We start from the raw sequence: 21,151 nt of genomic DNA on the forward strand, positions 1-21,151 counted from the left end.
GAAAAAGCTGGTCGACTGCCGCGACAACCAGATGAGGAGGGAAGTCGGCGAGCGTGACTAAACGTAACGTGAATAAAATCCAGGCCCTGAGTTTAAATCAGAGTTAAACTTCTTTCCTCACTCTCTTACTGCAGTGTTAGGTTGCATTTTAGCGCAAAAAGCTTACGTATTATATCTTTAATGCCAAGGATTCACTTTTTATTCATATACAGAATTTAACAGTGTGCAGCAGGTTTTGAAATAGCATTGGGATTTTCGACGTGGTGAATTTTATTTACTGGAGCGTCAGCATTAAATGTCAGAAATAGAGATTTGTACATTTTGTCTGATCTGGTCGCTGGTGCATGGAGAGACTCTGGACTGATGAGCTCGAAATCCAGTCGGCGACCCCGACACTGCCCCTGTGTACAGTTCAGGATGAAAAGCACACATGATGTGACATGATGAGGGTTCACGGGGTCGTGTTTCACTCTGGACTCTATCACCGCTCCGTAACAGCACCGACTGTCAGGTCCAGTCAGGGCTCGTTTGTACAGCTGACCCTCGTCGGCACTGACAAGCCCGTCTTGATGCCTCTCTCTCGTGTAAGCCATCGTCTCCTTGGCTTTGACGGCTCAGGGTCAATTAGCCTGATCAATGAAGGACAAAGTGAGGAGGGATCAATAGGTTGAATATTCAGTTGTCCTTGTAAGGAGGGATTTGCCCCTGTTAACACGTAAACCCTGGAGACATGCAGTCGAATAGCCGTGTAGCCTGTTATTGGCTTATGATCCAGAGATTACTCCCTATTCCTTTTATCGGGGGAGTGTTTTCCACTCTGTTTGGTATATTATGGCGCCTCACTACTCTGTTTTCCCCTTCTGGAGGTAATTGCTATCCGTGACATAGACTTTTAGCCTTCTGGATGGCGACTGACAACATAAAAAATGCGCCGCTTTGTTGGAGGTTCGTCCTTGTAATACAGCGCTCTCAGGCAGCCACAGTATAATACGCTTTTTGTGGCTCGCAGGAAATCAGTAGCAGCAGGTCCACACACACACACACACACACGCTCACTTAGACACACACACACAGAGACAATCTTTGTGAGAAGGTTAACCTAATAATTGCACTGACTGTGGTTAGAAGGCGGTCGATGCGATGCTAACTGCAGCTTAACAGCGTTAACCAGCGTGTGACAGGAGAAGGCGCGAAGCGGCTAATGCATTAATTGCACACTGTCGTGGCTCATACCTGAGACTGATTTACACACCGACACACACACACACGGAGCTGGAGGTCAGATTGTTCAGGCCCAAGGGTAAGGCTGTGTGTCCGTGAAAGCGTGATCTCCCTCTCCCCCTCTGCTCCACCCTTGTTTACACCCTCGCTCCCCAGCTCCGTCGTGGAGGGTTTTGTAAAGAGCCAGGCTGTGCTGGCGTGAGTTCTGGCTCCGCTCGCACTGTTTTCATTCGGTGCAGTGAGTGTCTGCTGCTGCTGCTGCCTCAGCCCGATGTACTCAGTCCATCTGGACTCGGGAGATGGCAGGAGATAGAGGAGGAGGGAAGGGGGGGAGGGGGTGGCTTGGCTCAAAGCACTGGCAGAATTAACAGACTGGCTGGTTTGAAAACAAACATAGATGCTGACACACAGTTAGATGTAACAGGTATAATGTAAAGCTGATCATGATAAGATCATGTCCCCACGAGGCCTCCAAAAGCACAATTCACCGCGTAGCCACCTTGTGTCGTTAGGGTTGCTACGCCTGTCCTTCTTGTTGTTACACGCTAACGGTGGTAGATTGCCCACTCATAATTCCTTAGGGCATTTAAAAAACAATGTGTCCTTGATTTCACTACAGTGATCACAAGCAGGTTTCTCATTTCTAGCCAAGGATTAAGCGGCTAAGCTGATTTTTGTAGCTAGGCGATTTTATCAGCTGCAGCTAGTTAGCTAGTAGCTACAACAATGAAACCAACGTTATGTCCGTGAGTTCGTTGAGAACATTATCTCCTGCTGACTTAAATGTTCAGTGCACTTGACTCGGTTTAAAAATAGGACCCCGTGAAAAGGGTTTTATATGTTCAATCGATGGCTACAGACATGAAATCATCTGATGCAGGCTTCATGTCCCAGGCAAAAAGTTAGCATCCTCACCGTCTTAAGATTGATGTAATGAAACAGAACCGTTCTTAGATTGTAGGAAGTGGAAAGTTGTTCTTACTGAGCTCTATTTTTCATATCTTTAAACAGTATGTTTTCACTTTTAATATAACAAGGGAAAATCATGTTAGCACGAGAACATAGTCTTCTCAGATAACAAGTTGGTTTGGAGTCAATAAAGAGACTGACAGAGCTGCTAATGTTAGCATGAACACCGATAGCATCCAGAACACGTTGTGCCTTTTTACAGTTGCTAAGATATTGTTTCCTGTTCAGTAGTAAGGGTTTATTGTACAGTCGATTGGTTTGTGGGAACCTTTATAATTATGTATTGAATATAATTCCCAGGCAGACAGGACCGCCTCTTTATGGGGTGCTTTGTCCTGATTGGACAAATTGGGCAGGGATAGCAGAACATTTCTTTTCTCTTTTACTGCATGAAAGAGGGATAAGAGATTACAGAAACACTTTACAACAATGATTACTGCTAGAATATACAGCTATTTAACACGTATTTTAATTAAGAATTGATTTTACAACACTTACATTAGCTTTAAGGTGGACCGCTTTAATTAATTTTGTTTAATCGAATTTGCTCAAAGCAAACCTGGGACTGTGTTATATTTTAGCATAGGATTACGTAACGGAGAAGGGGTCTAGGATAAAATGGGCACAGTCTAATCTGTCTGTGCAGATATTTAACAGTAATCCTAAATAGCAATTTAGAGTTATTTTTACTTGGAAAAATGTTTTTGTTTATTGTCAAATCCCAACTTCTGGTTCTAGGGAAAACATCACATTTAACATGAAGATGCTCTCAAAAGGCTTATTGTGGTTTTAAATTCCCAACAACTCACACACAAAGGCCTGTTGACGAGTCATGGGATGTACGCAGCCTGTGAAAACAGTTGTTCTGTTGTTCCTCAAGAAGAGCTTTGTCAAGTCTGTGGATGATTTTCCTTCCCTGCACATGTGAACATGTATTTTGAATTTTTTCTGTACCTGATCTCTCTTTTTTTTCTTTTTCTTTGTCTTTCTTCCAGAAGGATTTGCCACTGCCTCGCAAAAACAGCAGGTGAGTGTTATCTCCGTTCATCCCTCCAACCCTCCTTCTCTCCCCCTCCCTCTGTTTTCTCCTGGCTCTCTTGGGAGAGACCGGCTCCCTCCCTTCATGACGAAAAACAGTCGCACCGAGAGATGCTGCCGACCGTGATTTTGCACATTGTGTTTAGAAAGCTCTGAGGAGGCTTGAGTGGTGCTCGTGGTGTTGAGTGTGCAGCCTTTAAGCGAACGGGGGGGGAGGAGGTTGTGCAGGAGGGATGCTGTCGGTGTCTGATTAAGGCCAGCCGGGAGCTCTGGATGCTGTCCATGGTGCTGAAAGCCATTCTGCCTTTTCCAGTTGCTCAGTCACTGGCTCCTTATCTCCCATTCTCTTTTCCTAGTGCTCGGTTATAATCTGTGGATACTCTGCTCACATATCCAACCCTCGGCTGTACCTATCCCTCTTTTTTGAATCCCTTTACCTTTATCTCCCGCTCGCATTCCCAGAATTTATCTGGTTGTTAGTTTATAAGTGTACTAAGAATCAGCTTTAGTTCAAGGGCGACAGAAGTATAAAAAACAAACATAAACATTAAAAGCAGGAAAGAACGCACTGTGATGTAATAATCTGATATATAGTAATATTAAAAACACTGGGGTGATTCTGCTGGGTGAGTACTTTTGGTACTTCAAGTACATTTTGCTTTTGACACTATATTTTAGGCAAAGTTTGCTATGACCCTTTTTTTCATAATAAAAAAAATGCCATTATTATGTGAAAAGAAAAGTCACAAAGAACTATGACCTTACAGTTACCTTCAGCATTTTAGCCTCTTTCGGCAAATTTTTCTGCTTTTCCAAGCTTATTGGCAGCGGTTTCCAGACGCTACTAGCAGCTGCTTTCTGAGAAAACACTACAATAAGCGTAAGCCACCTGCTCAGCAAGTAAATGTTGGCGGACAACGTTAGCAACTAGCTTCTGAACATAGTGGAGCATTTAGCAGCTTAAGAGCCAGATATTTCCATAGCGAGTTGGGGGAGACCAAAAACAGAGCTAAAAAGTCAAGTGAAAATGGGACTTACATTTGTCAAAAAGTGGCAAAAGGTACACACATTCTTTAATCGAGTAGGAAAGTACAGGCTCTGAAGTATTAATTCTAAAATATAAAAACCATCTCTGTCAAAATCAACTTTTACTAGCTTTCGCAACCAAAACAAAAATCCCAGTGGAAGCAGCACCCTGCACCTATAGTGTCTCTAAACATAGGATGTCAGTGTGTATGTCTACTTTAACTGAATGACTACACTAAAATTGAATTAAATTATCGTACACAGACTTGAGTACACAGACAGTTTTAGAACCACATAAGATATATAATATTCATAGTTATCTTTTCGTTAGTGTACAATCACCATGAGATGAGAATTGTTGTGTTTTTGTTAACTTAGAATTGAGTCTTTTATATCCACAGAGGGAGTGGGTCCTCTGCCATGGAACCTGTCATGTTTCTACAGTAGCCCTGAATGGACAAACTTGCTTTGCAGAGGGTCACTTTAGAGAAACGAGGGGTATTCAGTTGGTTGCCTTCTGCTATCTTATTGCTTGATGCCACAAAATCCTGCAGAGTGGATCTTTAAGGGTTAGGAGCGTCGTCTGCAACACGTGTCCCATTTCCTTGGAGTAAAACAACAGAATACTTCCTCCATCACTGCATGATGACTGGATTATTATGAAGGTATTACAGAAGAGCAATAGCGTCTTGAGAGTTCTCGAGGTGCTTCACTATAATCTCTTTGCTCCACTGAATAAGAGCAAATCTGGAGTGTGTGTGGGGGTTTAAGTTTGTGTGCGTGGTCACACCCCACTACCTCCGTCTCCCCCCTCCTCTCTCGTCCCCATTTCCTCGCCCCATCCATCTTCTGCCCGCTGCCCCCTCACTCGTCCCGAGTCATCACGGGTAATCAGACATGAAATGAAGCCGCGGCATTACCCATCCCGTGTTCCCCGATGCGTCTCACTGTTGTCCCTCACTTTCCTCCATTACTTTGCCATCGTGCCCCTCTCTGTTAAGACAGCGTCCATTTGGATTCAGTCCGTCTCCTTCTCATCGCGGCCCTCCTCTCTCTGTAGGGTGCTATCAGCACCAGCATCCATTATAGATGAGCTCGGTGGAGTTGGCTTCGCATCCAGTTCGCCTGCTGCATCCATTCATGGGTAAACACAGCCGTTCAGAGTGTGTTTGTGTGTGTGTGTGGCGTGCATCGTCATCAGTTATGCTTTTCAAAGATTCTTTGAACCCATTCAACATCTGGTTCTCAGTTATGTAACAGTCCCTGTGACTTTGTCCCTCATTCATTTCTTCTTCTCTGTGCTGAGGTAAATTAACCTCCCTTTACTCTCCGCCTCACTCATTCACGGTGTCCATGGCCTGCAGTAAAAAGCTTTTAACTACCCATCAGGTTTCTGCAATGCACAGACATCGAGAGAAAAACACAAACCAGACACAAAACTACACTCTGTACCAACCTTAGCCTTGAGAAAATGACCCACAATCCCCTGCTGCTTTTTGTTGTTCCTCTCAAAAAGACAGGCCCTCCCACCCTCTCTACCCCCCTCCCTCCCTCCCTTCCTCCCTCCCTCCCTCTCTGACTCCCTCTCCTTTGGGTCTCGGCCACACCAGCCCAGACACCAGTGCACATCCAAAGGTGGTGGGAGCTTACAGTTCGTGTTGCATTGCGGTGACACTGTCTCAGAGACTCTGCTGCTTTCTGTCGGCTTCTGGCTCACCGCTGCTGCTCCTGCTGCTCAGAGCTACGCCTAGATACCCAGCCGGCAACATGTTCCGACGCACTAAAAGGTACAACAAGAGAGGCGGCGCCGTGGTGATTTGGCTTCTGTGATGTGAGGTGTGGCGGCACAGGCTCTCTCTTCTCCTCTCTGTCTCTCCCTCTCTCTCTCTCTCTTTTTGTTCAGTGTCTCTGATGTTCAGTCAGTCCTCTCTCTGTGTCGGTATACTTCGTCTGCAGTATACGTTACAAATAGGGCACGTATTGACAGTGCGGCTAGTGTGTAAGGTCACCGCGTCTGCCTTCAGCTGTCTGTTCTGTTCTGCTGAGTCGTGGTGATTTTTCTTCGTAGATTCCAGAATGCTGTTACTGCGACGCTCAGGGTCTGACAGCTTGTAAAGAGGCATTGAACTTGTATAGAAGGCTATTTAAGCCAAACTTTTAGCCAGCCGACCGCTTTGGTTGTGTCTCAAATATCTCACAAACAGTTTCTTCATGGATTGCCATGATATTTAGTTTTTTTTTTTTTTTGGTATTTGGACATTCATGATCCCCAGAGGATGAATCCCACTGACTTGAATGGTTCTCCCTTAAGTGACGTCACGAAGTTGACGTTCGCAATTCTGAGTGACGTGTCTCGACAAGGATGGCTCGCCATGATGTTTGGTTAGTTGCATAGTTTATGCAATTGTATGTTAATTCAATACATTTTCTCATGCCAGTGTTAGGGTTAGGGTTTCTTTCCCGTTTTATTTCTTCATTTCTACCCTCGTGGGTCAAGTTTCATTTTTCCGCTTCCTCCCTTTTGTTTTTTTTCTCGCCCTTTTTCTGTGCACACCTGTGTCTCATTAGTTAATCCACCCCTGTGTATTGAAGCCAGTGTTTCCCCCTCACTCTTGTCCCTGTCACATCTTTCCGTCGCGCGTCTCCTGCTTTTGCTGCCTGATTCCTTTTGTGTTGCACCGGTTTGCTGCTAGCCTTTCTAGCCCGCCTTTTTCTTTGGATTGTTGCATTTTGGACTTTTCGGATTTCTTGTGTACTGCAGCTTTGATGACGTCATAGCTTGTGTCTTGCGTTCTGTCCCTTTTATGATTCAGTCTCACAGTGTGTTGTTTATATTTCTTGAAATATTTGATAAGCAAGTATTTGTTAAATGTGACAAAATACTTTCTAATGTGTTGGTCCTCATGTCCGATGGTTTGTCAATACATTTTCAATCAGTTAAAGTCCTGACAGTAATTAACTGATGAATCATTAATGTCTGTAGTTCAGACACTCGTGTTGGCCTCAAGATGAATGAGAAATGATGACACACCCATCAGCCTAACTGGCAAACATTGGCAAATTAGCATGGTGAACACTGTCAACACTGAACCTGATAAACATCGCAGTGTTTGCACTGTATTGTGAGCGAGCCTGACGGAGCTGCTAGCACGGCTGTAGACTCTTTCTTTGGAAGTTTTGAAGAAGATTCCACTTTCATTTCACATACTGTGATATTTATCATGATGACAACCTTCATGTTGTGGCACACTATCCAGCTAATAACAATAATACATTCGATTTTTTCACCCCAATGATAAAAATTAAAATATGTCCAAGAGAGATGTTTGGATGTGAAGAGCCTTGAGATTGAGACTCATAGTGTATTTACCGCTATATCTTTGGTGGCGATGGTCTCACCGATCCTGATGATGCGAACGTGACATGACGTTACTGATAGTCGGTTACTCATCATGGTGACATTTCCAGCAGAATTACAGGTAGACTGATTCACCGACTGTGGAGGGATCAGTCGATGATGACATGGACCCGAGATGAGTCAGACGGAGCAGAAAGTTTTAGATGGATTTTTTCCCAGAGTCTGAATCACTGATGGTGAGAGATGTGCTTTTTTTTCCGAAGATCGACTCTCTGGGCAGGTTATTTATTACCCGGCTGGAAGTTTTGTTATGCGACTGCAACCGTAGCTCATTGAAAGTACAAAGACTACTTTCCTGCGGGGATAAAAAAATACAATAACAACCCAACAACGTACAGTCATTCTCCTTAAATAAATAACATGAGCGCTGCTTTCCTTTGTGCCCGTAATTGTTGCTCTTAATCACCCTGTTGTCAACGGCCCGAAAATTCGAGCTGACATTCAAACACCGGGGGGGTTTCCTCTACGGCGGCGGGAGAAGTGGATGTCATGCTGAGTCTCGCACGGTGACTTCACCCTCCCCTGCTGAAGGGGGATTAAAACCGGCTTCTGTTACAGCAGAGACTCTCGCTACGGCACACCTGAGCCCAGACACACAGGCCGACAGATGGAAAACAACACAAAAGTCCGAGTCGAGCTCAAACACCAAGAGGAATGGTTCTGGAAACCCTGAAACCCTGCAATGTACGGTTAGGCGTTTAAAGAAGTGAGCTGAAGTCAGATCCAGGAAAGAGAAGAACAAGGGGAACGAGTGATTATGAAAGCGCAAGAGTTGGATAAAGAAAGTGAAGGTTGTGCAAGAGGTGAAGGGAGGAGAGAGTGAGAGGGAGAGTGCAGGGCCCTGGGGTGATATCTGTGTCTGCTCCTCCATTAGAGACCAGCTCTCTGAGGTTACGTGAGCAGGCAAGACACGCACACCAGCTTCGACTGCCTCCCTCTCTCACTTTTCCCTACCCATCTTTCTTTTCTGTCTCTTTCGTCTTTCATTTCGTCTCTCTGCGTCCTTCTGCGGCGTCTGCGCGAGACAGTCCTTTAATCAGGTTTCGTTCACGAGCATTTGCCATTCGCCTTGCCATTTTGCCAACAGCTCATTATTCAGAGATACCAAAAGTCAGAAGGCTGTCCCAGTGGACAGAACGGCCATTTGTCCGACCAGCCCATCGCTCTGAAAGCACACGCTCTCCCTACAGTGGTTAGTTCAGGGACGGCCCGCCCTGTCCATGGTGCTGAATCAGTAGTGGTCTATCCCTCAGTAGGCAACAGGCCTTAACCCTAACCAATGATCGGCTGGTCTACTAACAACATGATGCATCCTGATAGAGTGGGTATTCTCGGAACAACAGGCTTTCAAAGCGGTGGGCTTTTCTTTTTGGGGTAATAAGCTGTCGGACAAATGGGCATACCATCCTATGCAGCATTTTTCGGGCTTAACTCTGCCCCTTTGTCCGAACATAGATCTGCAACCATTACTATGCAAGGCTGCTTTGTCAAGCTTTGTAGTTCTCCACATGATGAAGCTTTTAAGCATGAACGTGAGAGAGAGTTTTTGTGTTTAAAACCATAAAACCTCAGACGAAAGGTGCAAGAAATTGCACATGTTAGCAAGTCAGGTTAACAAACTTACTACCTGCAGTAGCAGGCGTAGTCTTCACTGACTACATTAGCCCGTGTGGGGTAACAGCATGCTACCAGAATTTAGACTAACGCTAGCCCCTGTTCTGTAACTTTAGCAATGTCCTGACCATGACTGAGGTGAGCAGGGGTGAGGGAACCAATCAATTGCTATGCTAACGATGCTAACGGGCATTAGGGAATTACATGAATAGACTGTGGAAGCAATAATGGTGGAGAAGAAATATAAAGTGTGTGTGTGTGTGTGTGTGTGTGTGTGTGTGTGTGTGTTCCCTCAGGTGCTTTGGCTCAGGTGCAGTTTTGTCGCACAGCCCTGACACGCGTAAACAACACACCAACACACCAATACACACACACGCGCGCGGTCGCATCCGCGTCATCTGCTCACAAACGCTCCTCCATAACTAAGTTAACCATTCCACTTCACTTAGCCAATTATGCGCCAACCAATGGAGGTCGGTGGAAGGCCAGGACACCTGAGACAGACCGTCGAGTTTAAGTGCTGCAGCTTTCCCCCAAGAGGAGCGCAGGGCTCAATACACACAAGTTCAGGTGCTGCGTCTCCCATTAGCTCCTGATGTTAGTGAGGGACTCTGTCGTTCCTCTCTCCTCTCAGAGTAATGGGGCTCTTATTGCCTTTGATCCTCCTTCTCCTGCAGCGTCTCCCCTCTCTGGGCTTCTCTTACAGGAAAACACTTTCGAGGACACAGGCTCCTCAATGGCTCCAAATTTACCCGTGCTTGATAGATATTGCTACTGTCAGCTGCCGTGCAGTACCCCAGACTGAGACAGAGGATTTGAGCCTATTAAAGGAGGGGGGAAAAGCAAGAAAATGGTGTGTTTGATCCCGGCTGAGTGGCTTTGAAGTGCTGTCAGGGACCCCAAGGTGCCGAGGAACCTGGGAGTGAAAGAGGTGGACAAAAGGATCGTGGCGTGTGATTTGTCTCCTGGCCATTGTGCATTAGGGCCCGGCGATGATTTTTGACATTTAACGGGACGCTCGCTGCGGTCGAGTGCAGATGCGATGGAGCTGAGTGAGGACAGTGTTGTGCCTCGGGTCCTCGCCGCGACCACTTTAGCATCTGTCCTTGCCTTTTATCGCCGCTCGTGTGACCCGGCTGGACCATACTGTTTACCTACTTAAAGAGAGCAATAGGGATCAATACATCGGGTTATTTACACTAAGCATGTAGTTAGGGATTATCGTTGAAAAAAATACATTTATACAGAAAAAGTGCAAAGCATTTCCCGGCTCAAGCTTCTGAAATGTGAGATGTTTCTCTGTTTCATATCACCGTAAACAGACTGTTTGCTTCCCCCCTCCGTCCTGAACACAATCAGCGTAACAACAGTAACTTGGCGTGGCAGCCCTTCAAACGTCAAACGTGATATTTGGAAATTGATACCTTTTGATACCAGTGTTTATCTACTCCAATGTACGCTGCATGACTCGTTAACTAGCTTACTTCCTAAAAACTGGACTAACTACCTGAAATAGTTACTCAGCATTACCTCCGTAGCTAAGAAACCACATCATTACAGACCGCATTTTTTTGTGGGGTCAACTCCATCCTAGTATTTCCCCCACTTTCTGGATGTTTTCAAAGTTTAAGCTAGCATTAGCCGCGCTGTCGTGTTAGCGCTGGATTTGAAATTTTTCATTCTTATTATTAGTAGTAGGAATGACCTGACCTCCACTTCGATTTAACTACGCCATGTTGGATCACCTCCATACTGAGGATAACTCCTTCCGAGAGACGTGTAGTTTTAGCTTCGGCCTTGCAGCGTGATATCACGTAGGCAGTCGCAAAGTGCCTATTTAAAGGTCGATCTTCAACCGACTCTTAAAGACAATATTGACTCACTTAGCTACATAATGTACACTTCAATATACGCTGTGCTTACCATATGAGAGGTCTGACAATACATGAGTACACAGATAAACATAAACACTTTGACTTTTACTCGATTACTACTCATATGTCAGTTTGTATCACGAGCACATCTGCCTGATGTTGTAATATCTGCACCTACATTTTGCTCTGACCGTGTGTACGATGCACATTTTAAATCTACAGAAGAAAGACTTGTTGTTTTTTTCCCCCAGTCAGTGCCCTTACACACACACACACTATATTCTTTCCAGAGAAGCTGTCATTTGGTTCACTTGTTTGTTTGTGCACCATTTGATTTTGCCTATTGTGTTTTTTATTCGATGGTTATTGTTTTTTGCGGTGCGTTCATGGTTCACTTCCCTTTGAGTGATTCTCTCTCTCGCTCTCTCTCTCTACTGCTGCTGCTGCTTCCACTCGTAGAGATTCACCCATCGATCTGTTCTCCTGTCTCATTCTGTTTTGTTTTTTTTTTCGCTTTTTTTCCATTGTTTGCATAATTCATGTCAGTCATTTTAGGGGGCGACTGGTTATTCTTTGCTGCGATGAAACCTGTGACATTTCTGTTATTGAATGTCACTCTGCCTGTGGGCCTAATAAGTTATTTTACTCTCCCACCAACTTCCTTTACCTGCTGCCTGATGATTTGTCCGACATTTCGCTTTGTGTCGCCGTTCCGAAATCATTCCTCCCCCCCACCCCCCCCCACCATCTCTCTCTCTCTGCCTCCACCGTCAAACAATGAACTTGAATGACATCTCAATTGAGCCCTGCTTCTCCTTCGCTGTGGTCCCTGGTCGGCGTTATCAGAAGCCTCCTTGCTGCGCGCTGCATAGCAACAAGCCGTCATGTGACCACAGCTCCCTCCTCTCCTGTTCCCTCCAGGGATGTAGACGCCAACTACATTTTCCTGTTTTATTTTTTGTTGTTTTATTTTTTTGCTGCGTTAATAAAGTCCTCAAGTCTTTTTCGTGCCTTCATGAAAACTTTATATGTTGCACGGCGAAGCAAAGAAGGCCTGGTGCGCTCTTCATTAGTGAATGTGTTTAACCGAGAACATGAAATGAAAAGAAAACGTGATATATTTTTTTGTTTTTCTTCACGTCCCTTTCTCCTCCGTCTCCCCTGACCCTAAATCATCCTTTTCATCGTTTCCACCAACACATCATGTATTCGCTCCTTTTATTTCTCTCTGGCCACTTATCGTTCATTCACCGCTCTCTCCTCGTGTTGCGGAGGTAAACACACCAGCCTGGCCCGACCCCTCATCAGCACGTCTTTCCTCCCTCTCTCACCCTCCGAATCTCTCTCTCCCCCTCTCTCTCTTCTCTTTGAAGTGCTCTCTCCTTCTCTCTCTTATCTGCCTCCGTGTTCAATCCATTCTCTCCTCCTCTATTTCGCAGCTCTGCCTTCATTTGACTCAGTGCATCGCATACTTTTGTGCGGTTTCATATGAATGGGCGGTTTGGTTTTGATCAATATTAATGGTGCCCCTGCTGTTGAGTAGAGGGAGGAGTATGAACATGCAGAGGATGAAGGCTCCTGTTTGTCTGGCTTTGTTGGGAGCCGTGCTTCTCGCCCTCTGAATCATCCGCTCGAGCTTACGATGAACAGTATTCCCTCGTGTGCGCTGTTCATGCGATCTGTCGTGTTTGTGCAGCGTGAATATACTTACGTGTGTGTGTGTGTGAGATGGTAAGAAAAAAAAAAAAACTGGGTCATGTTTACCTTGCGCCTGTGCGGGTGATGAGCACCACCAATAGCGCGGTTCAACCCACATCTCTAATTCCTGTTTTCATCTTTCTTTTGTTTCGAGTTTCGTTCTACCGAGTTTGAAGTGGGCCCCCCATCCCCTCCCTCATTTCCCCAAACATTTTCTTTTCCGCTCATCTCGCTTTCATGTCATGATTTTGCCGGCTAACACCTCTCCCTATCTCGCTGCACATCATCTCCGCTCTCATCCTCCACACCTCCATCCCTCTCTCCAGCCCTTGGCAACAGCCGGTAGAATCCAGATTTTTCTGAGTGCAGTGGAGTGCATCTCTCCCTCCCCCTCCGCCCCTCTCTTGATCTTGAATGACCATCGAGCAGGAAGCAGGCCCCCGGGCATCGCTCGGAATTTTTGACTTTTCCATCAGCGGCTGCATATGCCCGCCGAAGTACATACACTGTAGAAAAGCTACAGAATACTGAAGGTGTTTTTTTTTTTTTCCCCAAGCTGTAGATGGAAAGTCAAGGCCGCGCGTTGTGTGTTTTTCGGTGTGTTTATACACAGCTTCCATTGATTTCCTGCAGCACTGAGAATCCATTAACCAAGAGTAATCCTGCTGCTGTTTGGTTTCTTGCTCTGTCTTTCTCTTTACTCCGAAGACACAATTACAGATGTAATGAAAACCAGTGAAGCTACGTTGAAACGTTCACACTAAGACCTACTACACACACACACACACACACACACACACACACACATACACACACACATGCCCTTGATGAGTTGAGTGGCATCACCGGAAGAAATTGAGAATATTGCAGCATCAGAGAAAAAGATTGAAGGTTATACAACCATGTCAGGATCTCATTGATCCAGTTTAGAAATGTCTGAAATGGCACAATAGCAGCTATCGGACCTGCAAGTTAAATTGGGCCTATTGGCATTTGCGATCAATATCCATAAGGCAAAGTAAAGATCTGATCAATCAGGATATCCTGTCTGGAACTAAGATAATGAAAACTGATAAATGAGATGGTGCTGTGTGTGTGACCTCATCACAATATTTTCGGTGGTGAAACAAAATTGAATGTCTTTATTCGATCGCGTTTTCACGAGCTTCATCAGTGGCTCTCTGCTCTGCCTTGTGTGTATGTAGCTGAGCCCCGCCCTCAGACACGCAGACATGCAAGCTCGCTAAGACAGCAGATCAGCGGGAGACCGGCAGACAAAGCAGGGTGTGTTTGGTTGTTGTTAGTGCTCCTACAGCCAGTCAACTGTCAGATGTCCCATGGTGGAACGGGAGCTGTTTTTCCTTTCTCTCGTCAGCTAGAAGACAATGCAGTAGGGCTCTAAACAAATAAAAATACACAATTTGCTTATGTGCAGATACAACACACACACACACACACACACACACACACACACACACACACACACACACACACACACACACACAGCTAACACACTCTTAACAGTGATGGAAAGTCTGTCAGTGTCTACAAATACAAAAAAAACAGAAAAAGGTTTCCGTATTAACAGCGATGTGGTCAGTACAGTGTGAACAGGAAATGTTTGTGGCAGCTTTTCATGGTGCAGATTTGCCGAAATGTCAACAAATAGACTAGAGGCTGAAACCACTGTGACGCAGATGGTATCACACTCACGATTCAGATATTGTGCGAGGTTCAGACCTTAAACTTTTATCGGCTTGCACCAGATTTGTTTTCTCAGTGCAGGATGAAGCCTGACTGATGTGTCACAGGGGTGATTCGTGGTCTGATTGTACTTCGAGGTCTGGCGCCTTGCAGCACTTGACAGCAGAGGGGAAACCGATTGGTCATAGGAGCCCTTTTGTGCCTTTATGTGGAAAGATTTATATATTTTTTTGTGTTTCTATCATTTTTATCCTTTCATTGATCTAGACCTCGTCTCATTTTATGCACAACCTCTAGGGCGGGGTAGGTCGATGAATTAATACACGTGGGTAACACATTTTTTTTTTTATTATTTTGCCGGGCCCCGCCATTTCTAAGCCACCCCAAAATGATTAAGGGGCTGCCTCGTGATAAAAAGTCTGGGGGTGCCCCTGTATATGGTGCGTACATATGTAACTCCATTAACAGATAAAATCAAGTTAAGTGCAGGCACAGATAGTAGCTCTGTGCTACTCCCCTACAATGCTGGAATTAAAGATTTCTTAGATCCTCTGGCTGACAGTTTGTCAGCAAGTAACGATGGCAGGTGTTAACACGTCGCCACAGACCGCCTGAGTCGGTCTACATCTATGGGAACAGAGTGGGTGTGAGGGAGAGAGGTCTGTACAAGTGAAGCTGCAGCGTGTCGTGTTGAAAGTCCTCTAGCGAGCATGACCTTGATTTTCTTTTTCCGAAATAGGTTTTATTTAGTAATTTTGGTAATTAAGATTCTTTTCTGTCTGGGCGTTCCTTATGAGATCCGTCCTGAAATCAACTATTCGATAAATGATTTCCATCCAGATGTGAAGTGGAACACGCTGCTAATGTTGTTAGCATTTCTATATAACGTGAAGCGTCTCCCCCTCCATCCATCTCGCAGTCTGTCAATGTGTATCTTCAGCCGGCAGGGTTGATCCCGTCTCATTCAGCTCACGTCTCGACAGTGCAAGTGTCAATGAAAGTGTACGGTGTGTGTGTGTGTGTGTGTGTGTGGCGAGATGGTGCGTCATACTTACATGTGAACCAATGTGCTAGGGGCCTGAAATTGGAGGGGGGGGGGACGACGACAAACCATCCTCTTCATCAGACAGTGGAGATGAGATTTCGTTTGCCATTTGTTAGTTGTCTTTCTTCCCAGTTGTTAGTATTCACATGTATTTCTGCCCCTCATGACTGCCCTGGAATCCAAAGCAAAGGGTGCTGCACGTGTTTAAAAAAAGCCTTTGAATTAAAATTGTGCCCTTCCAGTGTGAGTGTTCCGACAACAAAAAAGGGGCGTCTATAAAAAGCCTGCTCTGTTTACTACCTAATTGTGCGTGGGTGAGAGTCAATAATACCATGTGCAGTCTGAGTGTGTATGGAGTCGACAGGCGGATCTGAGTTGACTCATTGCGGTGACGACTGCTATTAAGCACCCAAAAAGCTTAAAAGCGAAGAGAAGCGGATGCGATATTTCTTTTCTGTGACCCAATCTTACAATCTCCATCCTTTCTTCTTCTTTTTTTTTTCTTCTCCTTCTCTTGCTGCTACTGTTTCTCTCTAACTTTGCCACTCTCTCATCTTGTTCCACACTTCCTCCCCCCCCATCATTTCTTATCTTGGCTGAGAGGAGGCAGACAGGGATGGATGACTGAGGAAATTGAATCCTCCTTATCGCTGTTGTGCTCCGGCAGTGATCCATGTGTTTTTTTACGCGTGCCTGCTTCTCCTGCGCCTACCCACCTACATGTGCAGCAACAGGCCCAGAGACGCAGGGCACGAGCGCAACTCTGCTGCGGTAACTTACGACGCAGTATATCCTCTCATGTTTACATGTGTCCCTCCCTCTCTCTCTCTCTCTCTCTCTCTCTCTGTCTTACAGTTGTCGTACGAGCAACAGGAAGAGCCTGATCCTGACCACCACGTCTCCCACGCTGCCTCGCCCACACTCCCCTCTTCCCCTCCCCGGACACCTCGGTATGGTTTGGCGACGCGTCACATCTCAGCTGTGACCTTGCCTTGCTCGTTTGTTGATGGCAGACAGGCTAATTTGAGTGCTTACGTCAACTGCAAAAATATTTGGGTCAGACAGACAAAGGGATTGTGTACATTTTACACAGATTGGCTGCCCCCAAAGTAGCTGGCTTGATTAATTCATCCATGAAAAAGCCCCCAATCAAATCTCACAGTCCATTAATCAAAACACCCGGATAACTATCCAAGAGACAAGGCTGGATGTATAAAAGGCTTAGGGTACAAAGCATTTATCAGTCTGACAATTGATGAACAGCCTTCGTAGTTTGGAAAAAAAAAAATGCAAATCTCTTCAAAAGCCTACGCAATTATCATGAATGTCACATTATTGCTGCGATCCAAATAATTAGCATTCACTGAGAAAAAGGCTGGTAAGAAGGTTTGAAAGTGTGCTTTGTTTTTCCTGCATTCATTTAGTCACAGATTAAAAGGGTCTGCTCACCTGTGTCGCATCTTTTCCCACCTTTGTGTCTCATGTCATCCCCCCCCCCATGTGCTCGTCTTGTTGTCCCAGCAGGCAGCAGCCCCCTGGACAGCCCGCGAAACTTCTCCCCCAGCAACCCGGCACACTTCTCGTTCGCCTCCTCCAGAAGGTCTCTGATTTACATCGACGCATTTTACCGAGTGTGATCACGCGTGTTTGCAAACACTTGTTTCCGTGCCAGTTATGTGAGAGGGACGGTAAAGCGAGACGGAACAAGGGGAGAAAGACAGAAGTGAAGTCAGCGTGAGACAAAGGGATGAGGAGGGGAAGGGGAGCAAGTGAGCATCAGAGAGAAGACGAGGTGTGGATCTGTTGTTGTGATAGGTCTCGCACATCCCGGGGAGCGGGGGGGGGCCTCCCGCTGCACACACAGGTCCTCGCAGTGTAACAAGCTGACTCATGTATGACAGGGCCAAGCCATTACTTTCACGGGTGTTTATTCACGCCGCTCTAATTAAACTGGGTGCGTGGACGGGTGGCCATGAATGTGTGCGTCTGCGGATACAGTAGAAGTTTTTTAGAATGCATAATATATTGCAGAATATGCGCATAACCTTGTGTTCTGTTTTTGTTTTTGTTTTAATTTTGGAGTTTAAAGGGGCGGTTCACTTGTCTGCATTGAACTAGAAGGCACTCAGCTTGTGGTGCTCATAACTCAGTTGCAAAACCACAAATCATCATCAATTACTCAAAATAATCCATACAGAACTTGTAGTCAGCAGTTGTGTAGCATAGTATAGACTACTGTTTTTCTTTCCCTGCACCTTCGGGTTGAACTGGAACATTGACTGTGAGCCAGGCCAAAGCGACTGCAATAAAATGTGGGTCTAAAATAATGATCCGGCTAGAGTATGTACACAGTAAGAAGGGCGAGACTCCACTAAGTGCGTCTATAGGCAGAGATGTATTTGAAAAAAGGCCAATTGGACTCTTATTTAGCTCTGTTTCTCCTCAGTCAGACACAGCGTTGGGGGTGGGGGCTCTAGGAGCCCGGTGTTCCTGTAAATCCTCTGTCCTCATTTATCAAATATGTCTGCCTGCCTGTCACTGTGCGATCGAAGCATACAGGAGCACAATGAATGGCTCCTCTGTGCTTTCTTCTCCGAGGAAGGCCCCTTGGACAAGTCACTGGTCTGCTGCTGAATGACATCATTTTAGTAAAAGTGAAACTGAAACACGTAGCGTTTGAAAATAGGTCAGGGTTTTGTCTCACAGTCAATGAACTGCTGGTATTTCAGTACGACAGCCTTTCTTCAGGCTATAGTGTTCAAGATAATATGATCTGGATTTTTTGGACAACGTGTATGGATAACAGTGGGCTTTTTAGTGACATTTGTTTTCTCTGCAGAGCGGACGGACGACGATGGTCTTTAGCGTCTTTGCCCTCGTCTGGATATGGAACTAACACTCCCAGTTCAACGGTAAATAATCACTCCCTTCCATTCACATACACCAACAGTTCTCAACAAGGGGCACTTGTACCTTGCAGTTGCAAGGAGGCACATCGTTTAACCAACAACTGACATCAACAGTTTGGTTGGTGGCTAAAAGCATTGGATAATTGTTGAGATTGATGGCAAACAGTGAAAGATAAACAGTTGACATTGTTGGCTAAAGGTATATGGTTGAAATAGCTAAAAGTAATAGATAAAGCGTTTAAACAGTCTTTCGGTGTGTCTCGTTGCGTAACAGCAACGTCAGAGGCCTGGTTCCCTCTCTGCATCCGGCTGTGGATGGAGAACAGGAGGGCAAAGTAATGAGCACCAGGCCGGCGAGATGAGAGGGATAAGAGAAATGTGGCATAGAGCGGAGGAGCTGGCATGAGACGGAGCACATTCTGTCCCACGGTCATTTATCTCGGGCTAAATTTAGCCATCGACTATCATTAGCAACAAAACGATGTTTCCCTGGAATCAATGCGCTGACTTTATGAATCAGACAGAGCGGTGGAGCCCAGTGCTTCCTCCAGCTCCCCTCTCTGTTTGTTCCTCACTCCACTGCTCCCAGTGAAAAGATGTCCCGCAGTCACAGTGAAAACACCACATCAATGAGGAGCTTGAATTGGAAATAGATTGAGTCTCCAAGCTCGTTCCATCCGCCCTGACTGTTTTCAATTAGTCTGACACCGGTGATTGATCAGTGATCGACGTTTCGGTTAGCAAACTGAGTGGAGGAGTCTCACTGCTTAGACGAAGGCAAGTGAGGGGGACGAGGCGAGGCTCGTGGGTCTGTCTCCAGGCATCAGACAACTACGTCAACATTTAAATTCTCAGTGTGTCATTCGCTTCAGTCTGCAAATACTGTATTAATTGACCCATTAGTTGCTTAACTTATGATCCCTCAACACGTAAACATGGGTGATGTTGCTGCACCTCGGATGAGTTTTGTTGTCGTGATTTTTTAAATTCTGTCTGATCCGTCCCACTCCACCCACTCTAATATTCTTGTTTCTCTTCCTCATCTGCCAACCTCTCTCCGCTTCCCTCATCCTCCTAATCCTCACCCCACCCTCATCCGCTTCCTCTTCCTCACCCACTCTTTGCTCTTGCCTCCCCTCCTCTTCCTCTTCCTCTTCCTCTTCTCTCACTCCAGTCGTCCAGCTCGTCGCAGGAGCGACTGCACCAGCTGCCCTTCCAGCCCACCATGGATGAGCTCCACTTCTTATCCAAGCACTTTGGCAGCACCGAGAGCATCACGGATGATGACGGGGGCCGCTGCTCTCCCCACATGCGCCCACGCTCCCGCAGTCTCAGGTCAGCAACAGCAGCACCCATGAGATTAACCAGCAGCTTCAGCTGCCCAAGAGCACTATCCTCTTTTTAAAAGCCCGCTTTCAAAGCAGATTTACAGGGGCAACTCCTGGTTGATCTTGTTATTGCTTTTATAGAACCTTTTTGCATTGTTCTGTCAAAGCCAAAATGTCTGAACGATGTTTAGTTTGGATAGGGTCTTAAAGATATGAATGTGTTACATTTCTGCATGCAAATGTCAATGTGTTATCCCAAATGATTCCAACAATGTTCAAACTCAGAGAAAAACACAAGTTTACTCAAAATAACAATGCATTTCATGTATTAGCCTTTATATGTTCAGAAAATTAGTTGTACTTTCATTTCTAATGATATATAAGGCATATAGGCATATTTAGAGCTATATTTTGAACATTTCTGCTGTCAGACAGCCCTTTCTTTTGGGACTACATCACCTCAACATCTGTATTCCTACCCACGAGTGCAGCTGTGCCTGTCCCACACTAGCTAATAAATAGGTCTTGCTGTTGCTCTGCTTCTGCGCCGGTGCTGTGTGCTGCTCTGTCAGTAAAGCTTTAAAGCAACATTTAGCTTTAGCTTACAATGTTAGCCAAACACCATAAGCTACTGGCAATACCAAGCTATCGAGGATGTAGCTGAAAATCCCTTCGTGTATTGAACTGAGCCAGCAGTTGACTTCAAATTTCCCTTTTTAAGGAGGTGAAATGTGTTATTTTTTACCTCACAGTGTCTCACTTTAATGAAAATATACATAAAGTACTAACTCTCTCTTTGTATTGGATAGAATCGTTGCATTTTTGTTACCTCAGAATGAGTCTTTTACACCTACAGGGGTTAGCGGGTCCTCCTCCCACCTGCACTTTTCGCCTTATTTGCATTCTTCGCTTTTTTTCACTCGAGGGGAGGGTGAGGCGAGGGGAATTCAGTTGGTTGCAATCAGCAACCTCACTGCTAGATGCTACTCAATTCTACACATTACCATCAAGTGCCAATCTAACCTCAAGCACAGTTCGAACATGTTCTTCATCAGACTGAACGCAGACTGTAACTGGATTGATTGAATCTTCTTGACTGTATTCCATGTTCTTCTGTTTTGCCTCGCCCAGCCCGGGACGTTCCTCCTCCTGCTATGATAACGAGATAGTCATGATGAACCATGTGTACAAAGAGCGCTTTCCAAAGGTGAGACACACGTACACAATGCTGCTGCGTAATAAACACCATATTCCATGAAAATACACGCAACCGTGAGCAAATCCTTCAGCCCACAGAGAATTCAATC

General features: G+C 45.5%; 1 protein-coding gene across 6 annotated transcripts in view; it reads left to right on the forward strand.

Annotated features, from left to right (window-relative positions):
- Positions 1–21,151, forward strand: part of LOC115576340 (microtubule-associated serine/threonine-protein kinase 1-like) — a 44,803-nt gene that overhangs the window by 6,444 nt on the left and 17,208 nt on the right. The window contains exons 2-7 of one of the 6 annotated variants that reach the window (XM_030408895.1): positions 3,186–3,217; positions 16,463–16,557; positions 17,129–17,207; positions 18,447–18,519; positions 19,691–19,851; positions 20,976–21,051. In XM_030408895.1, coding sequence (XP_030264755.1) covers positions 3,186–3,217; positions 16,463–16,557; positions 17,129–17,207; positions 18,447–18,519; positions 19,691–19,851; positions 20,976–21,051 — 516 coding nt within the window. Of the gene's footprint in view, positions 1–3,185; positions 3,218–5,850; positions 6,042–16,462; positions 16,558–17,128; positions 17,208–18,446; positions 18,520–19,690; positions 19,852–20,975; positions 21,052–21,151 lie in introns of those variants that run through there. The other 5 variants (XM_030408897.1, XM_030408896.1, XM_030408898.1 and 2 more) reach the window with 5 other exon arrangements.

This window comes from Sparus aurata, chromosome 23 (assembly GCF_900880675.1).
Source record: "Sparus aurata chromosome 23, fSpaAur1.1, whole genome shotgun sequence".
Lineage (NCBI taxonomy): Eukaryota > Metazoa > Chordata > Actinopteri > Spariformes > Sparidae > Sparus > Sparus aurata.